General features: G+C 53.8%; 1 protein-coding gene and 1 pseudogene across 1 annotated transcript; both read right to left on the bottom strand.

Annotated features, from left to right (window-relative positions):
- Window positions 1-864: 864 nt before the first annotated feature.
- Window positions 865-981, bottom strand: LOC145417900 (5S ribosomal RNA; annotated as a pseudogene).
- Window positions 982-12,393: 11,412 nt separating this feature from the next.
- On the bottom strand, window positions 12,394-15,876 carry LOC145417851 (uncharacterized). Its single transcript, XM_080286471.1, has one exon. The coding sequence runs from the start codon at window positions 15,874-15,876 to the stop codon at window positions 12,394-12,396; it is 3,483 nt and encodes a 1,160-aa protein (XP_080142597.1).
- Window positions 15,877-26,885: the final 11,009 nt, after the last annotated feature.

A 26,885-nucleotide genomic window follows, 5' to 3' on the forward strand; every position in this document is an offset into this window, starting at 1 on the left:
AGTGGAAATGAGTTATTTAAGAGGAGCCTGTGGAGTCACGTGGAGAGACAGGCTGACGAATGAGGATATAAAGGAGCGTTGTGGTGTGGATGTGGATGTGATAGGAAGCGTTATGAGGAACACACTGAGGTGGTTTGGTCATGTGGAGAGGATGGAGGGTGAAAGACTGACGAAGAGAGTGTATGTGAGTGAGGTGGAGGGGGGAAGAGGGAGGGGGAGGCCGAGGGTGAGATGGAGGGATGGGGTGGAGAGGTATATGAGAGAGGGGGGTGTGAGTTGGGAGCAGGGGAGTGAAATGGCGGGGGACAGGGCGACTTGGAGGCGATTTGTTTGTGGCCACCCCAAACGGGATTGAGGCGTCTGGCAATAGATATAGATAGATAGATAGATAAATAATAATAATAATTATAATTATAATGATGATGATGATGATGACGATGATGATGACGATGATGATGCTGATCTTTGTCGACATAGACGTACGGAACTGCTGGAAATCCACAGCAAGCCAGGAGGAAAACCAGAAAGAAAGCCAGGAAGAAAACCAGGAAGAAAGGCAGGATGAAAACTAGGAAGAATGATAGAAAGAAAGCCAGGAAGAAAACCAGGAAGAAAGGCAGGAAGACAGCCATGGAAAAAGCCAGTAAAAATGCCAGGAAAAAGACATGAAAAGACAGGAAGAGAGCAAGTTAAAAAGTCAGTAAGTCAGTCAGCTAAAATGTCACTATCATTCTCCTGTTTGATTAATTCATTCATTCATTGCCAGACGCCATGTATCCCAAACGGGGTGGCCAACGGCTTAGAGTTAATTGTTTTACAGGGAGGGGCACTAATCCTCCACCAACCCCATCTGACACATAGGGATGCCAACAGCATCTGGTGTTCCCAGGCGGTCACCCATCCAAGTACTAACCAGACCCAACGTTGCTTAACTTCGCTGATCGGACGGGAAGCGGTGTACTCAAATAGATAGCAGTTAGAGAGAGAGAGAGAGAGAGAGAGAGAGGTGGATAGACAGATGGTTGGATGGATGACTAGATAGACAGGCAACTTCACACTATCACACTTCACACTGTCACATTTCGCAGTACCACACATTACTACACTTTATACTGACACAGACACAGACACACACACACACACACACACACACACACACACACACACACAGCCTCATCTTCTGACTTTTCTAAAACTCTGTTCGTAAGAGTAAGCCATCCAGTAAAGTTTTATCCATCTTAGAAGAAATCTCTGGTAGCTGATAAATTTAGTGGGGACTGTTTACAATCCATTTACCTACTGGATTTACTCCTAAGCCAACTATAATCATCAGAGTGTGTCAAGAAAAATAAAATAGAAAGGCGTCATGGTCCTGAAGAAGTAAGGAATTTAAAGGAAAACGTAAAACCAAATATTAATGCACTGTTTTGATGTCATTTATAGATTGTACGTGTATGATTGTGGTAGGTGGTGGCGACCATCATCCACTCACGATGTAGTTGGTGTCTGCTTCCTCCTTCATCTTTATCATTAATTTTTCTGTGTCTGCCATCCCCTCTTCCTATTTCTTCCATCTTTCCTGTCATATTTGTTACTCTTCTTTCCAGTTCCGGTGCTTTTGCATTGAGTGACATGTCTAACGGTTTTCTGTAAGTCAAGAATCCATCTACAACACTGGGTGGTAACCATATAACCAACCCGCACATGTTCCCTACTTGTCAACAAGTGGGTTGGCTGAGGGTTTGTTTCCCTCCCAGTAAAACCACTGACTGAAGACAAATGGCCATCCTTTTCGGGATTATGGCGTCTGGCTATATATAGATAGATAGACATGTGTGATATTTTAATTAAGAACTCAGTATGTTGCATTCTGGCTTGGGTATCTGAGGCACACGTCTCCCATTAGTGACCGTCAAAAATTGAGGTCTTTCATACTCCTTGGGTCTCAGTTTTGAGACTAGGAACTAACATAATATGAATCATTAAAAGCGGTCTATATTATTTCTATGCATATTTTCTTTCAGGCAGGGGAAGAAGGAACCAAAGGCCATTTTACTGGATATCCCAGTGACAGGCCTCCCTCATTCATTTATTCATTTGTTATTTTTTTATGATCATTTCCTTTCCCTCTCCCATTTTTCTGCTTCTTCCTATCAGCCTCATTCCTAGCAGTAGGTATTACAACATACGGATTTTTTTTCTTCCAGAGAGAAAGAACCAAAGGCTGCCCAGCTACGAGAGTTTCCACTAGAGGGAAAGCCAAACAGTTCCAAGCCAAATTCAAGACCATACTTGGATACACTATTAGAAGAATGGAGGTGGAAGGCAGGGAGAGTGGTAGACAGAGGATGAATGCTCAAGAGGTGAATTTTTGGCAATGCAGGTGAGTGATTGCAAGACACATTGTATTGTCGCATCTTTTCATTAACCCCTTCAGTCTGGTGACGTCTTCTCTCTCTCTCTCTCTCTCTCTCTCTCTCTCTCTTTCTCTCTCTCTCTCTCTCTCTCTCTCTCTCTCTCTCTCTCTCTCTCTCTCTCTCTCACACACACACACACACACACACACACACACACACACACCGCTCGCTGGTGCAGTGGTAACGTTCCCGCTTGCCAACTGGTGGACGGGAGTTCGCGCCTCGCTCAGGTTGCGAAAAGTTTCACTGACGAAGTGGGTGGTTACTGTCCCCCTCGAGCAAGGGGACGGGTGTGTGCGTGTGTGAAGGTCACAGCCTTGCCCTTAGATCGGACTATATGAGCTCTCAGCTCCCTTCCGGGAGGGTAAAAGCTGACTATCACGACCATCAAGTGATCCTGACCGACCCGGTGAATTACATAATTTTCTCACTATTTCATCAACCTTTTCATTCTGGTGACGTCACACATTCTCTCTCTCTCTCTCTCTCTCTCTCTCTATCTATCTATCTATCTATCTATCTATCTATCTGTCTATCTATCTATCTATCTCTATCTATCTGGCTATCTATCTATCTATTTTTCATCAGGCAAGTTTACTGAGCTTAGGGAAGATTTCTCATCGTCATGAATATCCACAGGTGGTAAGGCAGTACAGGTGTTACGGTAAGGTTAATCAGGCTCCATAACACCTGTCTCCACCGGTCTAAAGGGGTTAATGTGCTTGCCATATTATCCTGAGAGAGATTTTTTTTTTTAAACCTGCAGGAAATCGTCTGAAGCCAGCAAAGAGTAAGAGTGAAAAATGCTGTAAAATTATTGAGAGCATTGTGTCCTACGAGCCACGGTTAGAGTTCCGGATGTGGCTAGATGTTTTTATATCATGTAAACGTTTTCATATTTTATTAGTGCTGCCTTCAGACGATTTTATTCAGCTTTGGGTAGCCTTGTCTTATGCATGGGCTCAGTGAAATTTGTATCTAACCCCTCCAGAGTGAAAAATAAACATCCCTACCCTAGCTTACCTTAAACTGCCATACCAAAACTGATCAACCTTTACTGACTCCCCCATCCTACCCTACTCTACCCTACCTGCCTACTTTGTCTGGATATACCCTACCCTAATCTACCCTAAACTGCCCAAACAAACCTAGCCTGCCAATCTGGCTACTCTACCCTACTTTATGTAACCTACCCTATCTGATTCTACCCTACCAAATGTAACCTACCTTGCCTGACTACTTTGCCCTACCCGACCCTACACTACTCTCCTGTGCCAAACCCTACCCCACCCTACCATGCAGAATCTACCTACCTATCCACCTACCTCACTACCTACCCTACCCTACCTCTTATCTGAAACCTACCCAATACTGCATGCTCAAGCACTCGATAATTAATGCCTGGGATAACATTCTTTAATCACCATGTTTAAGATTTTTTCAACAGATATACTGAAGCAGGGTAGGATTGGGGTTGCGTGGGATGCAGTGGGCTAGGATCGAGGTTGGTTGGGATGCAGTTCTGAAAGATCGGGGTCGGGTAGTGTGCAGCAGAGTAGGAGCGAGGTTGGTTGGGGTGCTGTGAGGTAGACTGGGGTTGGATGAAATGCATTGGAATAGGATCTGGGCTGGGCGGGGTTCAGTGGGGAAGATTGAGGTTTGGAGGGGTGTAGTGAGGTAGCATCAAGGTTGGGAGGGGGCCAGTGCGGTAGTAACGGGGCTAGGTAGAGTGCAGTGGAGTAGAAGTGAGGTTAGGATCGGGCTTGGTTGGAATGCAGTGGAGTTGGGTCGGGGTTGGTTGCGGTGCAATGAGGTAGGATCGAGGTTGGGTGGGGTGCAGTGGGATAAGATTGGGATTGGTTGGGATGCAGTGGAATACGATCGGGGTTTGGTGGGATGCCGGTGAGTAGGATCGGGGTTAGGTGGGATGCAACGGGGATAGGATCGGAGAGGGGTCCAGTGGGGTTGGATCTGGGTGGGGTGCAGTGGGGTTGGACTGTGGTAAGGTGAAGTGGGGTAGAATCGGGGTTGGGTGGGGTGCAGAGGGGTAGCATCGTGGTTGGGTGGGGTACAGCAGGTCGGGTGGGGCGCAGCAGGGTTTAGTAGGGGCAACGGGAAAGAACTGGGGTTTGGTGGGGTGCAAAGGGGTATTATAATGGTTGCGTTGGGTGCAGTGGGGTAGGATCGGGGTTGGGTGGGGTGCAGTGGGGTAGGATTGGGGTGGGGTGTAGTGGGGTAGGATCTGGGTTGGGGGGGTCCAGTGGCGTAGGAACGGGGTTAGGTGAGGTGCAGCGGGGTAGATTCGGGGTTTAGTGCGGTGTAGAGGGGTAGGATCGAGGTTGGGTGTGGTGCAGTGGGGTAGGATTTGGTTCGGGTGGGGTGCAGTGGGGTAGGACAGATGTGAGGTCCAGTGGGGTAGGATCTGGGATGGGTGGGGTGCAGTAGAGTAGGTTCGGGTGAGATCCCGTGAAGTAGGATAGGGGTTGGGTGGGGTGCAGTGGGGTAGGATCGGGATGATGGGCTTCGGAGTAGGATAGGGGATGGGTGTGTTGCAGTGGGGTAGGATTAGGGTGCGGTGCAGTGAGGTATGATCGGGATGGGGTGCAGTGGAGTAGGAGCAGGGCTGTGCAGTAGGGTAGGATTGGCGTGGGGTACAATGGAGTAGGATCTGGGTGGGATGAAGTTGGGTAGGATCTGGCTTGGGTGGGGTGAAGTGGGGTAGGAGCAGGGTTAAGTGGGGTGTAATGGGGTAGAATCGATATTTGGTGGGGTGTAGAAGGGTAGGATCGAGGGCGGATGTGGTGCAGTAGGGTAGGACTGACGTTGGGTGGGGTGCACTGGGGTAGGATCATAGTAGTATTCGCCTCCCCAGTATGGGGAGGACACGGGCACAAAAAAGCCCGTCATAGTAGATGTTCGTACTTATAGCAGGCTACAAACTAGCGAGCAGGTGGGTAGTCAGTGACCACCCCCAAAAGCACGGCTCCAGGGGTTTGTCCAATGACACTCACTGCAGTCTGAAATCTGTCTACTCTACCGACAGGTCGGTTGCTCAGACTGGAACGGAATTGGGCTGTTACAGGACAGTCCAGAACATAATGAAGCAACGGTTGATTGCTTTGTTCAAGGCAGTGAGGGTATGGGTCAGGGTTCCTACCAGCCATCTTGTTGTAACAGGGAAATCCTAATTACAAGCGGTGAATACGCACTATAATATGATTGGGTGTGCCTGGGGTAACGGAGAGGGGGTGTATAGGACGTTGCCGTCGGGTACCATTGCGCTGAGCGTGAGCCCTCCCAAATTTGTGACTCATGCTCTTCACGTGACAGGTGACCGATGGTGGCGATCACCTTGCGCATGACAAGAGAGAGGCTGGGCCGCAAGGGAAACGTGACCTCAGGAAGAGAGCAGGCATGATGAGCAGCAACATCTGCACGTTCGTTCCCCATAATGCCAACATGTCCAGGTAGTCAGTGAGAAAGATTTCACCACCTCTTCTGGTAATGAAATCAGCCACAGCCATGATGCTCGCCAACAGATGCACATTGTCATGGAAGCGGTGCACCATGAGGCCATGGAGGGAGGAGAGGGAGCCTGTGTGGATCACGAAACACTGAGAGAGGTGTCGATCAGCATGTCTAAGTGCACCAAGTATGGCTACCAATTCAATCTGGTATGCTGAAACTCCAGTGGATACATGCCAAGCCTCAACATGGGTGCCACAGATCATTGCAGCACCGGCATTCCCATCAGCATCAACCGACCCGTCAGTATAATAAATGGCAGAGTCTGGTGTGTGTAAAAGTTGTCACACGACGGAGACCGTCCTGGTGTAGTATAGCAGGAAATGAGGACCTGGGACTCCCTGACAAAGGCAGAACGTACGTGAAAGCTGAAGGCAGGCAAGGAGGTGCAGGGGAATAACCAGGATAGAACAAATCGGAGTCACCTATAATGGCATCAGCAGCATCCAGGAGCCGAATGATGCTAGCAGCTGTAAGAATCCAGTCCCCTTCCGAGTGTGGATTCGGAGGTTGACTTAAAGTTCATTGAAATAATGCAGACACAGGAAGGTGGGGTCGGTACTGGCAGAGTTGGGCAAGGACAGCCATTGTACATGCCCACATCTCGTACTTATGGGACAAGAAGCCACTCTCAGCCCTGAGGTTGACAAGACGAGTCCATGGGGGTGCACTGAGCATGACATGCAGAGCGGTGTTCTGGATGACCTCAAGAGAACTGCTAAGCTTCTCAGAGATGTCAGCAAAGCACACTATAGTCCACTATCGAGTGGATAGCATGCCCGTAAAATGTTCTGAGGACCCAAAATGAGGCCCTGAGAGAGCGACTACAGAGGGCTGTGAGGGCAGAAGTGCGGGTAGCGGCACGTTCTTGTAAGTAGCAGACGTGGCGTCCAAATGTCAACCGGCTGTCAAACCAAACACCCAGGTATTGGTGATGGTAAACCAGACCTAGGTGATGACCCCCAAAAAGGAGAGGATGGTCAGGTGGACGTAAACCAAATGTCAGGTATTTCGATTTATCAAGATTGACCTTGAGCCCAAGGTCACAGCACTTGTCATATAAGCGGGAGAGGGCAGCTGGTGCCTGGGCAAAACAGACCCTTTGTGAGAAAACAAGTGCTAGGTCATCCTCATAACATAGTAATGTAACACCACGGCCATAGTTGGTGTTATGGAGGCCCTCAATGAGAACATTAAACAGAAGTGGGCTCAGCACACTGCCCTGTGAAGTGCCGTTCTCGTGCGAATGAGTGGCAGAAATCTGACCCTGGAAGCGGACACAAACTGACTGGCCATGAAAGAAATTCCTCACCCACGAGAGGAGTCTTCCCCCCATCCCTTTAGCCACAAGGACTGCCAGGACAGCAACAGGGTTGGCGATCTCAAAAGCCTTCTCGAGATCGAGGAAAACAACCATACCGTGACCGTGTCTCAGCCCGCCAAGAAAGGAAGCGAGACAGTGTGTCGTGCTTCTGCCTGGGAGATAGGCAAAAAGATGCAGATGTAAAGGGCCTAATCTCCAAGCAAGACGAGAAAGCACAAGCCTTTCTGCAGTCTTGGCTATGCAGCTAAGAAAGGAAATCGGCCTCATGTTGGTTGGGTCACGAGCTTTTGGTATGGGGTGAATGATGGCTGTTTTCCACGATTTCAGGAGGCGACCTTCCACCCACGAACGATTGATCAATAATCAAGGATAGCGGCTTTCCCACTCAGGCCAGCATGGGCTAGGAAGGAATGCACAACACCATCACATCCTGCTGCCGTATCCCGCCTATTACTAAGTGCCCTGTCGAGTTCGGTACTTGTGAAGAGGTGATCGGCGATATCCGGGTGAGAGCAGGCTGCCTCAATTGCTTCCATCCGAGGGCCTGCATGGCACGCCTGCAAGACCCTAACAGCTTGTGGTAGGACAGTAGTGGCTGTACGTGCAGCAAAGAGGGCCGCAAATGTTCGGCCTCACCAGCTGGATCAGGGTGGGATGGTGGTCTGGGAAGCCTCGGACTGGACACACATTTAATTTGAGCCCACATCTCTTTGAGGGTAGAGTGGGAGTCTAGGAACCAGCACCATTTTGTCCAAGCCTCCTCCCCGATGCAGCGTTTTTCTTGTAAAACATGTCGCACCGCTGCAGCCAGGTATTTCCTTGTTGGTGAGGAGGGCCGTGTACAGAATGTCTTACGGGCCGAGTTAAGCCGATGGTTTAGCTCTCGGACTCTCTCATCAAAGTACCAGTGATCCTTAATGAGGACAGTGGGGCTCTTCATTAAGGGAATACTGGCAGTAGCAGCACGATTTAGGGTGTGGACGACATGCTCAACATAGTCCTCGAGGGTAGACAGGGGAGCGACAGTGACTAAAGCAACCTCAACAGCCTCTGCATACTCAGGCCAGGGCACCCAATGGAGGTCCCAGCGTGTTGGAGGTGGCAGGGGAGGTGAAAGTGGGGCCGCCGGGAGTTCCGTCACCAGAGCGAAATAGTCGCTGGTGAGGAATGGGTGTGGAAACCACCTGGACACACTGGCAAGAGGAGAAGAGACAAAGGAGAGGTCAAGCCTACCACTGCTGACATAGGTAGGCTCAGACAGATCATTTAAGAGGGATACTCCCACGATTTCCTCAAGGGCCATGGCGACATGGCGACCCACTTCGTTCGTTGGTATAGGCGAGGAGAGGACAGGATGGTGAGCGTTAAAGTCTCCCCCGATAAAGGTGGACTCAGCTGCAGCGTAAGCCATAATCTCCCCTAAATCTAGGGTCCCTCCCGGATTCTTATAGATGTTGAAAAGTGTCAGAGAGGTTGAGGCGAGATGCAGGACGACACCCTGCACCTCAACGCCCTTGCTACAGTGGATTGGAGGGTCATACTCATAGCTGGGGATGTGTTCCCGTACGAGGATAGCACATCCCCATGTAGTATCCTGGATCCAGGGGAGAAAATAGCCCTTGAAGCCTCTGAGTTGAAGTGTGGAGCTGTGGGGAAGGAGCGTCTCCTGAAGCAGGAAGACATGTACGTTCTCCTTAGCGGCCACCTCCTGAAGGTGGGCAAGCTTGCTCCATGCCCCTAAGCAGATCCACTGTAGGACTCAGAGACTGGCAGCAGAGTCTGGCAATGGGGAAGCTGGGCATGATCTGCCTGGAGGTCTAGAGCCCTGCGCTCCTCCTCGATCGCCGCCTTGGCTGGTGTGAGCCCAGGAGGAGTGGTGATTGAAGTGCGAGGACAAGACTAAGGAAGCTGGGTGGGTGGCGGCTCTTCCTCGGTTTTTTGTGTGGGAGATGATGCAGGAGGTGCCAGGGTGCAGGGGCGCAGGCGTTGTTTTGCCTCCACCACCTGGTCGACGATGGCGTCCACAGCCTGCACCAATGGCGCCATATCCAGAGACTTGCCAAGAACCGACCCCAGCATCTGAGCCAGACTTGTTGCAATTTCTGTCCTCAGCATTCGCATCCCTGGTGAAGACGATGAGAGGAGAGCCTGGGTTGTGGGGCATGGCTGGAGTGAACTCATCGACCGACTGCCGATCTGGGGAAGGAGGAGGGTGGTGGACCTCTGCAGTCGGCATGTGGCGAGTGAGAGCTGGTTGAAGGGGTGGGAATGCTGCCTCATCTAGCACTGGGGGAGCAGTCGCTGCTGGATGACGTTGCTGTCCCCAAATGAAAGTTCCAGGTGGTGCCGGTTTGGTGCTGACTGCTTGTTGCTCCCTCATCCAAGCAACTTGGCGTTCTCACCCTCGATCTACAAGTGCCACTCTGGTGGGGCAGCTGGGGTGCCACGTGTGGTGTTTTCCCGAGCAGTTTGGGCAGTGGGTAGGGACGGCCTCCTTGGCCTTGAATTTGGCCAAGCACCTCTCCGTTTTGTGCAGGCAGCTGCACATCCCACAGACTACAGCCTGGTTGCAAGTGGCTCGGTGGTTCCCGTAATGCTGACAACTGTAGCAGTGGAGTGGCTCTGGGGTGAAGGGGCGAAGGTGGTATTCTCCCCAGTTCCCCAGGTCGATCACCGGGATCAGAGGACCCCACAGGGTGACGAAGACCTGTCGAGTCTCCTCCCTGGTCTGCGTTCTCTGGCAGCCGGTCGTCTCTTCGACCTGGGTGTGTTGGAGCAGTATCTCCACAGGCATCCTCAAGGGATAACCCATGACAACTGCCATTGTAGTCTGCTGCCCAGGCATCAGCTCGACTAGTTTGACAGGGGAGGCCTCATCCTACGCTGCTGCCCTCAGGTCATAAACGCCCTCGTCATTCAGCACCAAGATCTAGCTCCCGTCCCTTCCGATAAGATTGAAGCATCGCAGCCCCGGCAAGTAACGCTCTAGTGCAGCCACAGTGTCATAGCTGGTTGCATGCCCTTCCTGGACAGGCACGTGGAAAGCTGGGAAGGAAGAGCAAGGTGGTGGGTGCACGACTACAGACAAAGGTGAGCAGCGGGAGGAGCCCTGAGGGGAGCCCCAGAACGGGGTGCCGGAGTAGGGCCGTTTCCCTGCCGATTACATCTCAACCCTTTGCGTGCAACAAAAGTGAAGCCCTCATCTTCAGGAATAGCAGGAACGGGAGACGAGGAGCTCGGGGTGGAAGCAGGACCATCAGTCAGGACCTCCATCCACTGAGGAACATGGGCAGACTGAGTTGGTCTGGATTCTCAATAAGGGGTGCAGGTGGGAGCGCGAGGCTGAGGACCGTGAGCACGTTTTGCTGAAGTGCTTTTCCGTGAGGCGAGGCCGGATGTTGCACGAGGGGACTCTGAGGTGCTTTTCCGTGAGGCGAAGCCAGATGTTGCACGAGGGGAAGCTGAGGTGCCGTGGGTGGGAGAGAGAGGGTGGAGCAGGTGCGACCCCGTCCATCGCCTTGTGGAGGCAGGCTGCTTTTACAGAACGGGTCGAAGTACCACGTAAGCGAGGAACAGCTCCCGTAGGCTTGGGCAGGGAGTGAGAGGCACGAGAATCCTCGTGTGCTGACGAGTGGGAGCTGGCGTCGGAAAGACGTCGCTCCCGTTTCATGCCTGCAGCAGGAGACAGGTGGGAGGGTCTCGACTGAGGGAGTGGAAGGTGGGAAGGCCCCTGGGGCCTAGGGATCCGGGGGCCTAGGGATCCTGGATCCCTTCATGCTCCTCACAGCATTCAGGCAATGCACTCAGACAACAAACACACTCACGTCACACACTCAAACACTCAGACTTTCACCAGAAACAATAAACAGTAAAAGTGGCCAAGTTCCCTACAGTGACGGGCAACCTATCCTCTCCACCCTGTAAAGGGCGACGTAGGAGACCCCACCACTGTCCGTTTCGGATCTTCCCTAATCTAGCAGAGCCGTCCTCACTGCCTTCTATAACCAGGCCCTAATGGCCCCCCTTCATGGAAGTGCCCTAACGGCACCCCTACAGGGTTCGGCGTCATACTACAGTGAGGGACACTAACGGCTGGCCTCAACACACACACACACACACACACACACACACACACACACACACACACACACACACACACACACACACACACACTCCCATACAGGCAAACAAAGACAGAGTCCCTGGAAAACCTGGAAAACGCCCGGAAATTCTTCCTCGGTGCCAGAGACTAAGCCCCTAAACTGGCAAAAACAGAAAAACGGCTAATATTCTTCACCAGTAACTCAGACTAAGTCCAGCGCCAGAGAGAAAACAGCCAGAGCTCTGCATCAGACGGTGTCTAGGCAGGGAGTCTCCCGAGTAGGATCTGGTTTGGGTGGGGTGCAATGGAGTAAGATCTGGGTTGGGTGGGATGCAGTGGAGTAGGATCAGGGTGGAAGACAGCGAGGTAGGATCGGGGATAGGTGGCGTGCAGTGAGGTAGAATCGGGGTTTGATGGGGGGCATAGGGGTAGGATCTGGGTTGGGTGGGATGCAGTGGAGTAAGATTGAGGTTCGATGGGGTGCAATGGGGTAGGATTGGGGTTGGATGGGGTGCAGTGGGGTAGGATCGGGGTTGGATGGGGTGCAGTGGGGCAGGATTAGGGTGAGGTGCAGTGAGGAATGATCGTAGTGGGGTGTAGTGGGGCAGGAGCAGGGTTGGGTGGGTGCAATGAGCTACAATCAGGGTTTGGTGGGTTGCAGTGGAGTTGGATCGGGGTTGGGTGGAGTGCAATGGGGTAGGATTGAGGTTTGATAGGGTGCAGTGGAGTAGGATCGGGGTTAGGCGGGGTGCAGTAGGGTAGGAGTGGGATGGGGTGCAATGGGGCAGGATCTGGGTTGAGTAGGTTACGATGGAATAGGAGCGGGGTTAAATGGGATGTAATGGGGTAGCACCGAGATTTGATGGGGTGCAGTGGGGTAGGATCGACTTTGGGTGGGGTGCAGTGGGGTAGGATCCAGGTTAGATGGTTGGTTGGTTGGTTTAGATTCGCCTCCTAAAAAGGGAGGACACGGGCAAAACAAAAGCCCGTCAGAGAAATTCTGTTAATAAAACAAGGATTATATACTAGCGTGGGGGTGGGTGCATGGCCACAACCCCCAAAAGGGCAGACGTGGGTGTCCTTGCAATAAGCTCTGCTGCCAGTTGAAAGTCGTCAGCCCCAACATGAAGCTGAGTCCCAATATTACACCGAAGTCGAGATGTTGCAGGACAGTCCAGAACATAATGGAGCAGGGGCTGCTCACTGACCTCAAAGCAGTGAGGGCACGGCTCTGGGTTGCTGTTAGTCACCTGGCTGTAGCACGGGAACCCCAGGCGTAAGCGGCGAAGTGGAACCAGTAGGTGGTTAGGTGTGCCATGGGGAACAGACACAGGTGTGTACTCTGTAGCTCTGGCATACCACGTAGCAGAACGGGAGCCCTCCCATACTTGAAACTGATGATCCACCTGCGAAAGTCGGCAGACTGCATCAGCCACGTGTCGCAAGAGAAGGGATAGACTAGGACGCAGCTGAAATGTGGTAACAGGTAACTTGCCAGCATGGCGAGCATCAGCATCAGCACGCTCATTGCCTGCAATACCGACATGCCCAGGAAGCCAGTGAAGGTGAACCTCACCCCCCCGACCTGTGATGGAAGTTGCAACAGCTATGATGGACGTAAGGAGATATTTATTGTCAGTGTAGCAGTGCTTTTGGAGGCCACGTATAGAGGAAAGCGAGTCCGTATGGATAATAATGCGCCGATGGAGGTGTTGATCAGCATGGCGAAGGGCGCAGAGAATGGCAACGAGCTCAGTCTGGTAGGCTGAAACACTGGAGGTGACACGCCAGGACTCAACCCCCTCATCACAAACAAAAGCAGCACCCACAGACTCATCATCACCAACAGACCCGTCAGTATAGTAGACTGCAGTATCTGGAGTGAAGAAATCTGCCACACGACTGAGAGCATCCTGGCAAAGAACAGCAGGAAAAGAGGACCTGGGAACCGCTATATTGGGCTCGACATATTTGATCACAGGTGGGAGCCAAGGAGGAGCAGGGGCATATGCAGGATTGGGCAAGTCAGGACCACCACTAATGGCATCAGCGGCGTCAAGCTTGCGAACTATGTCCACAGCAAGCAGAATCCAATCACCTCCAGGGTGCGGATTTGGGGGCCAAGCAAGGGTACGCTGGAGGAGTACAGACACCGGAAGGTGGGGCAGATGCCGACTGAGCTGAGCAACGACAGCTGTTGTTCGTGCCCAAATGCGGTGCTGCAGAGAGGGAAAACCGCTCTCAGCCCGAAGGTTGACCAAGTGTGTCCAAGGAAGTGCACCGAGCAATATACGCAGAGCAGTGTTCTGCAAGACTTCCAAAGAGAGACGGAGTGACTCAGACACTCCGATTAGACATAGAGCCCCGTAATCCACAATGGAACGGATAGCTTGTGAATATAAAGTCTGTAGGACGCTGTACGAGGCACCCAGGTTGTGGTGAGAAAGGGCTTTTAGGGCAGTAATGCGGGTAGCTGCTCGCTTTCGTATATAGCGGATATGAGTGGCAAATGTCAGACGGTTGTCGAACCATACACCGAGGTACTGGTGACAGCGAACAACATCAAGGCTATTACCCCCAAGTAGAAGGGGACGGTCAGGGTGGCGGAGACCAAAAGGGAGGCATTTAGTTTTTTGGATATTGATTTTAAGGCCAAGCTCACAGCATTTGGCATGTAGACGGGAAAGTGCAGTTGGTGCCTGAGTGTAGCAGTCCCGTCTAGAGAAAACCAGTGCCAAGTCATCTGCATAGCAGAACAGAGTAACCCCTTGACCATAGTCGACTGTAAGCAGGTCCTGAACTAAGACATTAAATAAAAGAGGACTCAGCACACTGCCCTGGGGTGTGCCATTGACATGCGAGTAGGGAGGGGATACTCTGCCCTGAAATTGAACACAAGCAGCACGGCCGTGGAAGAAGTCCCTCACCCAGGAGAGGAGGCGACCACCCAAGCCCTTCGCTGCGAGCGCCACAAGTACTGCGTCTGGGTTGGCAAGTTCGAATGCCTTCTCAAGATCGAGGAAGACAGCCATGCCACGACCACTCCTCAGCTCACCAAGAAAGGAGGCTAGGCAATGTTGAGCACTCCTGCCAGGGAGGTAAGCAAATAGCCGGGGATGGAGCGGCCCCAACCTCCAGACAAGTCGAGAGAGGACAAGCCTCTCAGCGGTCTTGGCAATGCAACTGAGGAGGGAGATCGGCCTCATGGTAGTCGGGTCTCGTGGTTTGGGGATGGGGTGAATAATGGCTGTCTTCCACAATCCAGGGAGACGCTTTTCAAGCCATGAGCGATTGAACAGGTCCAGGACACGCGCCTTCCCTCCCTGGCTTGTGGCAGCCAGGAGGGAGTATACAAGGCCATCAGGGCCCGGAGCCGTATCCTTTCTGCTGCACAACACTCGCTCTGGCTCTTCCACAGTAAAGGGGTGGTCTGCAGCATCAGGACGAGAGCAAGCAGCATTGAAAGCATCCCTGCGGGGTCCTGCAAGGCGAGCTTGCAGGTCACTGACAGACTGTGGGAGGTTCGTTGTGGCAGTACGAGCAGCGAAATGGGCAGCAAGGCGATCTGCCTCACCTGCAGGGTCAGGATGTGATGGTGGCCTAGCTGGTCGGGGAGAAGAGACCGACTTGATTCTCGCCCACATCTCCCCAAGTGTGGAACGTGAATCAAGCGACCTACACCACCTCATCCAAGCCTCATCCCGGATGCGGCGCTTTTCCTGCGAAACATGTCGTACCACTGCAGCCAGATATCTCCTAGTTGGAGAGGAAGGTCGCCGACGGTAGGCCTTACGAGCGGAGTTTAGCCGATGGTTCAGCTCCTGAACCCGCTCGTCATAAAACCAGTAGTCCTTAAGAAAGACCGTGGGGCGCTTGGTGAGGGGAATACAGGCAGCAGCAGCGTGACGTAAGGCACGGGCAACCTGCTCCGCATGGTCCTCTAGGGAATGAGGGGGAACAGCCTTGTCCAAGGTGGTGTCAACTGTCTGTGCATACTCGGGCCAATGTGCACGTCGTAAGTCCCAGCGAGGCGGAGGTGGTGGTGGGGGTGGAAGAGGAGCTGCAGGCAATTCCATCACCACAGCGAAATGATCACTGGTGAGGATTGGGTGCAAGGACCACGTAGACACATCGGCAAGAGGTGCAGAGACTAGGGAGAAGTCAAGCCTCCCACCACGGACATAAGTAGACTTGGACAAGTCATTGAGTAAGGAGACCCCCGCAGTTTCCTCGAGGGTGATGGCAACATGTCGCCCAGCCTCATTTGCCGGGTGGGGTGAGTATAGGACGGGATGGTGGGCACTGAAGTCCCCCCCAATGAGGGTGGACTCAGCTGCAGCCTGATGGAGGAGCTCGCCAATGTCTAGAGTCCCAGCATGGCTCTTATAAATGTTATAGACGGTTAAGGAGGTCGTGGCGAGCTGCAAGATGACTCCTTGAACCTCAACACCCTCACCGCAGTCAATAGGAGGGCTACATTCTTTGCAAGGGATGTGATCCCAAACCATGATGGCACACCCCTGCGCATTACCAGGGACCCTAGGGAGGAAGAAGCCATTGTATCCTCGGAGCCGAAAAGGGGAGCTGTGGGGTAGGAGTGTCTCTTGCAGAAGGAAGACATGAATATTCTCCCGGAAAGCCACCTCCTGGAGGTGAGGGAGCTTACTCCAAGCTCCTACGCAGTTCCACTGCAGGACTCGGAGGCAATCAGCATTGTCTGGGACCATGGAGGGTAAGCAGTCTCTCGCAGAAGTCCGAGAGTTTCTCCCTCTGCCTCTACTGCTGCTGAGGCTGGAACTGGTCCTGATGGATTGATGGGCAGGTTGCCGGGCGGGTGATCTGCCTCTACTGCTGCTGAGGCTGGAACTGGCCCTGATGGATTGATGGGCAGGTTGCCGGGCGGGTGATCTGCCTCTACCACTGCTGAGGCTGGAGTCAGTGCCAGAGAGTTGGAGGCTGGGCTGCGAGGTCGGCATTCTGCCCCTACCCTTGCTGAGGTTTGTGGTGGCCCTGGTGAGGTGGTAATTGGGCTGCGAGAGCGGCATCTGGCCTTGGGCACTGCTGAGGCTGCAGTTGGTCCTGGCGAGCGGGTGGATAGGCCGCGATGTCGACGACGGCGTGTAGGGACTTGAGGTGGCTGGGGTGTTGCCGACAGGTCGGGAGACGACATCTGACGTGTAGGTGGAGAGGGACGAAGCTGACGCTTTGCCTTCACCACATCCTCGACGATTTTGTCGATAGTAGCCACGAGGGGAGCAGTATCGACTTTCTTGCCAAGCATTGATTCCAGTAACTGAGCAAAGCTTAGAGCAATCTCTTTCCCAATTAATTGCAGGTCCTGTATGGTGAAGAGAATCTGGGGAGAGCTCGGAGCATGAGGTGGTACGGGGAGAGATGCATCGAACGGTGGTGGGAGTGTGGTAGGAGATGGGTGGTGAACCTCCACTGCCACAGTCTGACGAGGGGGAGCAGACTGCAGAGGGGGAAAGGCACTGGCATCGAGAGGAGGAGGAGGAGAAGGCACAGCTATTATTTGACGCTGTTGGCCCCAGACAAAGGTCCCTGGAGGTGCAGGCGTGGAGCTGGTGGCTTGCTGCTGCTGAACCCAGGCTACCTGGCGTTCCCGGCCCTGCAAGACATGTGCAGCTCTGATGGGGCAGTTGGGGTGCCACGCATGGTGTGGGCCAGAGCAGTTGGGGCAGCGGGAGGTGATTGCCTCCTTGGCCTTGAATCTTGCCAGGCAGCGCTCCGTATCGTGTGGGCAGCTGCAGATCCCGCAAACGACAGGCCTGTTGCACGTGGCTCTGTGGTGTCCATACCTCTGACACTGATAGCAACGGAGAGGCTCCGGGCTATATGGACGCAGATAGTAAGTCCCCCAGTTCCCAAGATCGAGAGAGGGTAGTAGAGGACCTCGTAAAGTGATGAGGACCTGGCGAGTCTCCTCCCTGGTACGCTGCCTCTGACAACGCGTGGCTTCTTCCACCTATGGGTGACGCAAAAGGAGATCGACCGGCATTCTCATGGGATACCCCATGACAATAGCCTTGGTCGATCTCAGCCCTGGAGTGAGCTCCACGAGCTTGATGGGGTTGGCCACGTCCTGGGCTGCTGCCTTGAGAAGGTTGTAAGAAACCTCGTCTTTCGGGACTAGGACGGAGCTCCCGTCTTTGCCGATAATGTTGGTGGTCCTCAGTTCTGGCAGGCGATGTTCCAAAGCTGCAACTGCATCGTAGCTTGTTTCGTGCCCGTCCTGGCGAGTAACACGAAAGGCCGGGAATGATGAGCGAGGTGGAGGGGGCACCGCCACCATTACTGAAGGTCGAGCGGCAAGAAGAGGCTTGAGAGGAGCCCCGGAGCGTGGTACCGGAGTGGCGTAGTTTTCCTGCTCTTGCCGTCTAGATCTTTTACTACTGACCAGCGAGAAACCGTCGTCATCAGTACGGGCAGGATCAGCATCAGAAGGAGCAAATGAGGCAGCAGGAATGGCAGCATCCACGGTCATCTGCTCGTGGTGGCGAGCTGATTTAGCTGGTCGAGTTGTAGAAGGGGAAGCACAGGTGGCAGGACGAGGCAATGGGCCCGAGGCAGAAGCCAAGGCAGTAGCTAGGGAGGGACAGGGATCTATGGGAGCAGAGGACTGTGAGCTGGACGTGGAGGAGCATTTCTCCCTCTTACTCCCCTTAGCACTGGAAAGCCTAGATAAACCTGAGCGCTGGGGCTGAGGTCGTGGGATGCGTGAGGGACCCGAAGATCGGGTACTAAGAGGTGCCTCCATAGCACTGAGGCAAGCAAACTCCCCAAGAAACAGAATACACACACACTAACACACACACACACAGCACACACACAATCACTCCAAAAGAAAAACAGAAAAAATGGCCAAGTCCCTACTGTAACGGGCAACCTATGCTCCCCGCCCTCTAAAGGGCGACGTAGGAGGCCCTGCCACTGCCCCGTGAGGGTCTTACCTAATCTACCAGAGCCGCCCTCACTGCCTCCTATAACCAGGCCCTAATGGCCCCCCTTCATGGAAGTGCCCTAACGGCACCCCTTCAGGGTTCGGCGTCGTACTACAGTGAGGGACACTAACGGCGGCCGGGAAAAAAAAAAAAAAAAAAAAGCACAAACTCAACACACACACACACACACACACACACACACACACACACACACACACACACAAACACAGTCAGAGAGACAGTCTGAGACAGAGTCCCAGCAAAAACCTGTAAGACACACAAAAATTCTCCTCGGTGCCAGAGACTAAGTCCCTTCAATGGCAAAACTGGGAAAACTGGAAAAAATTCTTCCTCTATAATGGAGGCAGAGTCCAGTGCTACAGACACACGAGCCAGAGGTCTTGACTGCACGGTGGCTGGGCAAGGAATGCCAGGTTAGATGTGGTGCAGTAGGGTAGGATTGACGTTGGGTAGGGTGCATTGGGGTAGGATCTGGTTTGGGTGGGGTGTACTGGAGTAAGATTGGGGTTGGGTGGGATGCAGTGGAGTAGGATCAGAGTTGGGTGGCATGCAGTGGAGTAGGATGAGAGTTGGGTGGGATTCAGTGGAGTAGGATAGGGTTTAGGCTGGGTGCAATAGGGTAGGATTGGAGTTTGGTGGGGTGCTTTGGAGTAGGATTGGGGTTGAGTGGGGTGCAGTTGGGTAAGCATGTGGTTGGGTAGGGGGCAGCGGGGTAGGATCGGAAATGGGAGTGGTGCAGTGGGGTAGAATCAGGGTTTGGTGGGGTGCACAGGGGTAGGATTGTGGTTGGGTGAGGTGCAGTAGGGTAGGATCAGGGCGCAGTGCAGTTGGGTATGATCCGGGGGGGAGGGGTGCATTAGAGTAGGAGCAGGGTTGGGAGGGTGCAATGAAGTAGAATCGTGGTTTGGTGCGGTGCAGTAGGGTAGGATCTTGGTTGGGTGGGGTGCAGTGGGGTAGGATAAGGGTTTGATAGGATGCAGTGAAGTAGGATCGGGGTTGGGTGAGGTAGGATAGGGGTGGGGTACAATGAACTTCGATCAGGGTGGAGTCCAGTGGGGTAGAATCTGGGCTGGGTGGGGTGCAGTTGGGTTGGAACGGGGTTAGGCGGGGTGCAATGGGGTACGATTGGGTTGGGTGGGATGCCGTGGAGTAGGAGCGGGGTTAGGCGAGGTGCCGTGGAGTGGAATCGGATTTGGATGGGGTGCAATGGGGTAGAATGGGGATGGGGTGCAGTGGAGCAGGATCTGTTTTGGGTGGGGTTGAGTTGGGAAGGAGCGTGGTTAAGTGGGGTGCAGTGGGGTATGATCGGGGTTGGGCGCGGTGCTATGGAGTGGGACAAAGTTTGGGTGGTAGGATCAGGGTTGGGCGCGGTGCTGTGGAGTGGGACAAAGTTTGGGGTAGAATCGGGGTTTTGTGGGGTGCAGTGGGGTAGGATCGGGGTTGGGTGTGGTACAGTGGTGGTAGATTCTGGGTTGGGTGAGGTGCAATTGGATAGGATCGGGGAGGTGGGGTGCAGTGGAGTAGAATCAGGGTTCGGTGGGGTGCAATAAGGTAAGATCGGGGTGGGGTGCAGTGGGGTAGGATCTGGGTTGAGTGCCATGGGTAGGAGCAGGGTTGGGAGGGGTGCAATGGGATACAATCGGGGTTTGGTAGGGTTCAATGGGGTAGGATAGAGGTTGGGTGGGGTACTGTAGGGTAGGATCTGGGTGGGATGCAGTGGGTAGGATAGAGAAGGGGTCCAGTGGGGTAGGATCGGAGTGAGGTGCTGCGTGGTAGAATCTGGGTTGGTTGGGGTGCATTGGGATTGTAGCGGGGTTGGGTGGGGTGCAGTGGGGCAGCAGCGGGGTTGGATAAGTTGCAGCAGAGTAGGAGTGGCGTTGGGTGGGGTGCTATGACGTACGATCGGGGTGGGGTACAATAGGGTAGGATCTGGGTTGGGTGGGGTGCAGTGGGGTAGGATCTAGGTTGAGTGGGGTGCAGTGGGGTACAATTGGGGTTGGGTAGAGTGCAGTGGGGTAAGATTGGGGTTGGGTGGGGTGCAAGGGAACAGTATGAGGGTTGGTTGGGATGCAGTTTGGTAGGAGCGGGGTTGGTAGGAGTGCAGTGGGGGAGGAGTGAGGTTGAGTAAGGTTCAGTGCAGTAGTAGCGGGGTTGGATGGGATGCAGTGGGGTTGGATTGGGTGCAATGGAGTAGTATACGGGTTGGATGGGGTGCAGTTGGGTAGGATCTGGGTTCGATTGAATGCAGTGGGGTAGGAGAGCGGTTGGACAAGGTGCAGTGGGGTAGGGGAGGGGTTGGGTTGGGTAAAGTGGGGTAAGATGTGGAATAGGTGGGATGCAGTGGGGTAGAGGCGGGGTTGGGTTGGGCGCAGTAGGGTAGGATCGGGGTAGAGTGGAGTGCAGTAGGGGTATGATTATGGGTAATGTAGGTTGCAGTGAGGTTGGAGAGGAGTTGGGTTGTGTGCGTGCTGTATTAATGGCGTTGGGCGGGATGCAGTTGGGTAGGTGTGGGGTTGTGTGGGGTGCAGTTGGGTAGGACCAGGTGTTGAGTGGGGAGGAGTGGGGTACGAGTGATGTTGGATGGTGAGAAGTGGAGTAGGACCGTGATTGTGTGGGGTACAGTTGGGTAGGAACAGGGATGAGTGATGTACAGTGTGGTACAAGCAGAGTTGGGTGGGGTTCAGTGAGGTAGGATGGAGGTTGGGTGGGGTGCAGTGGGGTATGATCGGGGTTGCATGGAGTGCAGTGGGGTGGGATCGGGGTTGGGTGGTGTGCAGTGGGGAAGGATCAGTGTTTTGGGTGGTGAGCAATGGGGTAGGAGCGGCGCTGGGTGGGATGTAGTGGGGTTGCTGCTGTGTTGGGTAGGGTGCACTCTGGCGAGCTTTCTCCCCGTGTGCAGACGTGCTGTCAGAGCTCTTGAGTTTTGGGACTTAGTCTCAGTTACTCTTATCGATTTTTTGCTCATTTTCCCTGATTTCCAGCCACTTTTGGGACTCTGTTTCTGGCCCTCTTGTCTTTTTTCTCCACTTTACCTGGTTTTGCCACCTTCTAGGACTCTGTCTCTGACACTACGAGGGGGTTTTGAGACTTAGTCTCATTTACCCTCATTGGTTTTTTCCCGTTTTTTCGACTTTTTCGGCGTGTTTTTGGACTTAGTTTTTTTTTTTTATGCACTCTTGTCAGGCTGCCACTAGATACCCCAGGCATAGTACGACGCTGAACCCCGAGGGTTTGTTCGCATAGGAACATCCACGAGGGGGCCCCTTAGGCAGGGGTAGTTATAGGAGGCGTCTGGGGTGGCATTGCTGTTAGGGGTTAGGTTAGGTCCCTGTGAAGGGTTACCCAAGGCATACCCACGATCCACCCCTCGTCCTCCATTAGTGGGGGGAGGTGTTGCACTCAGGGTAATTTTAGCCACGGGTAATAGGTAGGTTTCCTGACGAGTGCATCTTTTTTTTTTTTTTTTTTTTTTTATGGACACGCCCGACCTTTGTCCTGCCCCTGAGCCTGGTGGCGACCTTGCCACGCCACCTCCACCCAATAGCAATGCACCACGCTCCTCTGCCAAGAAACCACGGCTCACTGGCCCTGACTATATCTTTGAGAACCCTTGCCTAGCTATGGATGCTGACGACGACCTTAATGCTGTTCCTGAACCCACCTGCGTTGACGCAACTGACCTGACTCGCCTTGCCGGCCCCTCCTCCCAGATGACTGCAGCCACTACCTCAGCTACTGTAGCCCCTGCCCCCAGCAACCCTGACGACGGCTTCATCCTTGTTGACAGGAAGACAAAAAGGCGTGCACACACCCTCCCAGGAACAGCGAGCACTTCCCTCCCTGCTTCAGACCACGCTAACCCCACTGTCACCTTACGTCGGGGCACACAACTTGCATCTCAGGCCCCCCCAGACATGACAAGGCCACACCAACAGCCTACCTCCAAGTATCCAGCCTTTCTCATCTCCAGTACTGATGCCTTCCTGACCCCTTATGAAGCAGTTGTCGCTATCGAGACCGAGCTACCCCACCTTCAGTTTCGGATGGAGGCAACTAGGAACCTTAACACCATCCTCGTTCCCCTTGATGAGAATACCCTGCATGCCTTAGAAAACCTTTCCACGGTGGCAGGCAAGCCCTTACACCTTAAGAAACTGGACCCGAACCTAACCACCAGGAAGGTCGCCCTCCAGCACTATCCCCTAAATTTTCCAATCGAAGCCATCAAACGCCACGACCAAGTAGAGGAAGCTTCCCGATGCGAGGTCAAGGGAGCTCCCACCAAGCAGGTTCTTGTCACCATCAGGGGCCCCATCCCTCCTACTCTAAACCTGAAATCATGGGGCATCTACAACATCCGCCCATACACCCCAGAACCTCTCCGCTGCTTCAACTGCCAACGCTATGGCCATCACCAATCCCGATGCACCCGTCCTCCAACCTGTGCTGTCTGCAGCAGTCGTCATCCCACACAGCAATGCATCGACAAATTGAAAGCCAAACAACCTGTGACACCAAAATGTCCCAACTGCACCGGCCCCCATCACGCATGGAACAAACTCTGTCCTGCGAGGAAAAACCTAGTTCAGAAGGGCATGGCAAAAGAACATCGCTGGGTCCAGGCAAGGGCGACTACAGCACCGGCACCACCAGGGACCTTGCATGGGGCCAGCAGCCTGCACCGCACCCCACACCTCAGCCTCCACCGGCCCCAGAGGAGTTCCCCCCTCTACCTCCAAGAACTGGCATGCCCTCTGCAGCCCCTTCACCTCGGACTTCCCCTACCACCACACCCCATCCCCCTGTCCCTCACTCATCTCGTACACGTCCACCAGTGCTAACCATCGGAACTCAGACGGAACCAGACGCTGCAACCCAAACCCCTCCACCAGCTCCTACACCTCCCCAGGGATACTTTCTGCTGCGCAAAGAAGACCTCTGCCTTCTCAGTCAACAGCTCGGCGAATTCATCACCGACTGGATAGCAATGATGATAGGCAAGCCCATCCCACACCCAGAGGGAATTTTCACTATGATCTACAAGACCATAGTGCAGTGTCTAGAAACACAACCCACGACTCCCGTACCCAGTACACATCAGCACGACCCCCCTCCAACTCAGACAGTAACATTGCCACCACCCACCATGCCCCCTCCCACTCCCTCTCATACTGTCTCCCCCACTCCTCCCCAAGCACACTGTCCTGTCAGAGCCACACAACGCCGCAAACAAAGAAGCAAGGAAGACAAGAGGAGCAGATCCCTCTCTCAAAACACACCCCGGGAACACCCTCAATCGGCTCCCTCAAACCCAAGCAGCCTAACCCTCACCACGGACATACCGACACGCACATCGCATCGCCAACCTCCCACACCATCACGCTCAACCACAACCACTCACAGGCCTCGCTCACGGTCCCCCATACCATCACGCACAGCAATGGACGACTGAGGGATATCCCTCCCCCTCCCCCAGACCCCAGTCACACCCCCACCGTCCCGACACTACGAATTCTCCAATGGAATATTCAAGGTGCATCGCCTAAGCGCCCCTTGTTGGAGGAAGCAGCCCACAGGGACCGACTTGACATCATCATCCTCCAGGAGACCCTGCTCCAACCTCTCAAACCTTTCAGGTTGCGAGGCTTCACTACCTTCCTCCTCTCCAGCTCTCCAGGGGGCCCTAGAGGTTGTGCAATTCTTGTACGCAGCCACATCCCAGCCACAGCCATCAGTCCCTTACCAGACTGTGGTGACCACATTGAAATACAGGGAATTGACATCACCCTGGCCGATACCCACCTCCTCATTTTTAACATCTATCGCCCCCCCAATGCCGACCTTAACCTTGGAGAAGTTGCCACTCTCTCTGCTACCTCACGACTTTTTATCGGCGGCGACCTCAATGCCCATCACCCCAGTCTTGGGTCCAGGTCCACCACTAACACTGCTGGCCGCCATATAGCCGAGATGCTGGAAGAGGTGCCTGATATAGCTCTCCTTAACGACCCCACCATACCAACACATGTACGAGGAGGCAGGCTGGACCTCTCTTTCGTCTCCTCTGGCCTGACTACCCTTAGCACCTGGGAACTGCACCCCACCCTCACATCTGACCACCATGCTATTGTCACTACCATTCATGTGGCCCCACTCCCTAAACCTTCTGGGCCCCCACCAAGGTGGAACACCAAGAAAGCAGACTGGTCACACTTCACTGCCACACTGGAGAACACAGCAGCATTCACCCCCCCAGTCGACCTGGAAAAACATGCCACTCTACTCACAGACGCCTTCAGCACAGCAGCAGGCTCTTCCATCCCCAAAACCACCCCACCAAAAGTCTTCCATAAGGACCACTGGTTCTATTGTGCCAGAGTGCAGGAACTTAACAGGCGTCTTAACAGAGCCAAGAAGATCCACCGAGCCAACCCAACACCTGACAGCCTAGCCCACCTTCAAGCTGTCATCAGGCACTCCATATCCGAAAAGGCCAACATCAAGGAAGAAAGGTGGTTGGAATGGTGTCGATCCCTAGGGGCCCATTCACGGCTGGGGAGCATCTGGAAGAAGCTGAGGACTGTCTCTAACCCCCATCCACCTAGTCCCCCCTCTCATCCCGATCCACAGAGAGAGGCTGAAAGGTTGGCAGCTGCATTCGCTCAGCGGACCTCTCCCACCCAGCTTCCTGATGACACTAGACGTCAGCAAGAAGCCTTACACCAAGCCAGATCAGAACTGATACACAGCTGCAAGACCACCCCAGCAGACTGTGATCAGTTGTTTACCATCCATGAACTAGAGAACGCGCTCAAAACTAGCACTGACACTGCCCCGGGCCCCGATGGTATCACATATTCCATGCTCGCACATGCTGGCACCATAGCAAGATCTGCCTTCCTTGATTTAATCAACCATTCCTGGTCCATGGGCAAACTCCCAGATCAGTGGAAGACTGCCACTATTCACCCCATCCCCAAACCAACTGACCCCACCACCTTCAGGCCCATCTCCCTTCTCAGCTGCTTATGCAAGACTGCCGAGAGGATGGTGCTCCGGCGACTCACCTGGCTCCTGCCAGACCTTCACAGCCATATTTTTGCCTATGCCAGGGGTAAGGGGACTGCCGAGTGCCTGAGTTCGTTCCTGTCTGAGTTGCGTGGCGGCAGAGGCCTAGCTGTCTTCATCGATCTGGAGAAGGCCTTCGAGCTTGCGTGCCCAGATGTCATTCTGGCAGCCCTTGCAAGCAGGGGTGTCAGGGGTCGTCTCTTAAGCTGGCTGGAGGGGTTTCTCCGGGGTCGAAAAGCAGCAGTACGCTTCCAGGGGCACACGTCCTCTGAACACCAACACACGAATGGCACTCCACAGGGCAGCATTCTAAGCCCGATACTCTTCAACATCATAATAGACTGCCTTCTGCAAGTGGACCTAGGCCCTGGAGCTCGTCTCCTCTGTTATGCAGATGACATAACTTTGGTCATCCATGGGGGCCCCTACTATGTTAAAGCCCAGAGGGCCCTGTCGAGACTGCACCAGAAATGCACAGAGCTGGGCCTTAAGATCAACCCCTGTAAGACTAAGGCCCTCCCTTTCCTCATAAACCCTCCTACAGACCAGCTCCAGCTTGGCAATTCTGTAATCGAATATGTCACCACGCACAAATACCTCGGAGTCATCTTCGACTCAAGACTTTCATTTAAACCAGAAGTCTCCCACCTCCGAGAACGAACGAGGTTCCGCATTAATGCACTGAGGTCTTTGGCAGGAAAGGGAAGGGGAGTTACTTACAAAGTCCTCCGCCTCTTTTATACACAGACCATCCAAGCCTTGGTTGACTACGCGGCTCCAGCACTGCCTACTATTGACTCCCCACTGCTTGACAAACTCGAGGTCATCCAAAACCATGCTATGCGAATTATGACTGGAGCTCCCATGTGGACACGCCTTTGCAACCTCCGATTTGAATGCAACCTAGAGTCACTACACCTCCGCATAGCTGCTAGAATGGCTGGGCTCGCGGCCAAGCTAGCCCACAACGCCTCTCCCCTCCCACTCCTGCCCTGACTTGTAGCGGCAGTCAGTCTCCACCCTGACCTACTGTCACACAGCTGGATACACAGTGCCGCGCGCGCTATTCACACCTACAACCTGGCTGATCACATCGTACAGATATCAGCTGGACCTGCCGTCACCTACCAAGCCCAGCCTCCTTGGAGCCCCCCTCTGTTCAATCTCATCATCCCCCGCTCTCCACCCAAGAACTGTATCCCCACCCAACTGATGCGTCAAGAGGGCCTCAAACAAATCGCCTCCCTCGCAGTCCTTGACTCAGCCACGTACTACACTGACGGCTCGGTTACGCCTTCCAGGGCAGGAGCAGCCTTTGTGTGTGGAGATCGTTCCCACAGCTTGCGCATCACAGACGGGGCCTCCACCCTTCAAGCTGAACTGGCAGCCATCTCTGCAGCCCTCTCTGACGTCCTAGAGCACGCCCCTACATCTCCCACCGTCATACACACGGACTCAGCTTCAGC

The sequence above is a fragment of the Coenobita brevimanus genome, chromosome 111, assembly GCF_032717465.1.
Source record: "Coenobita brevimanus isolate Jiangsu-jjx chromosome 111, ASM3271746v2, whole genome shotgun sequence".
Lineage (NCBI taxonomy): Eukaryota > Metazoa > Arthropoda > Malacostraca > Decapoda > Coenobitidae > Coenobita > Coenobita brevimanus.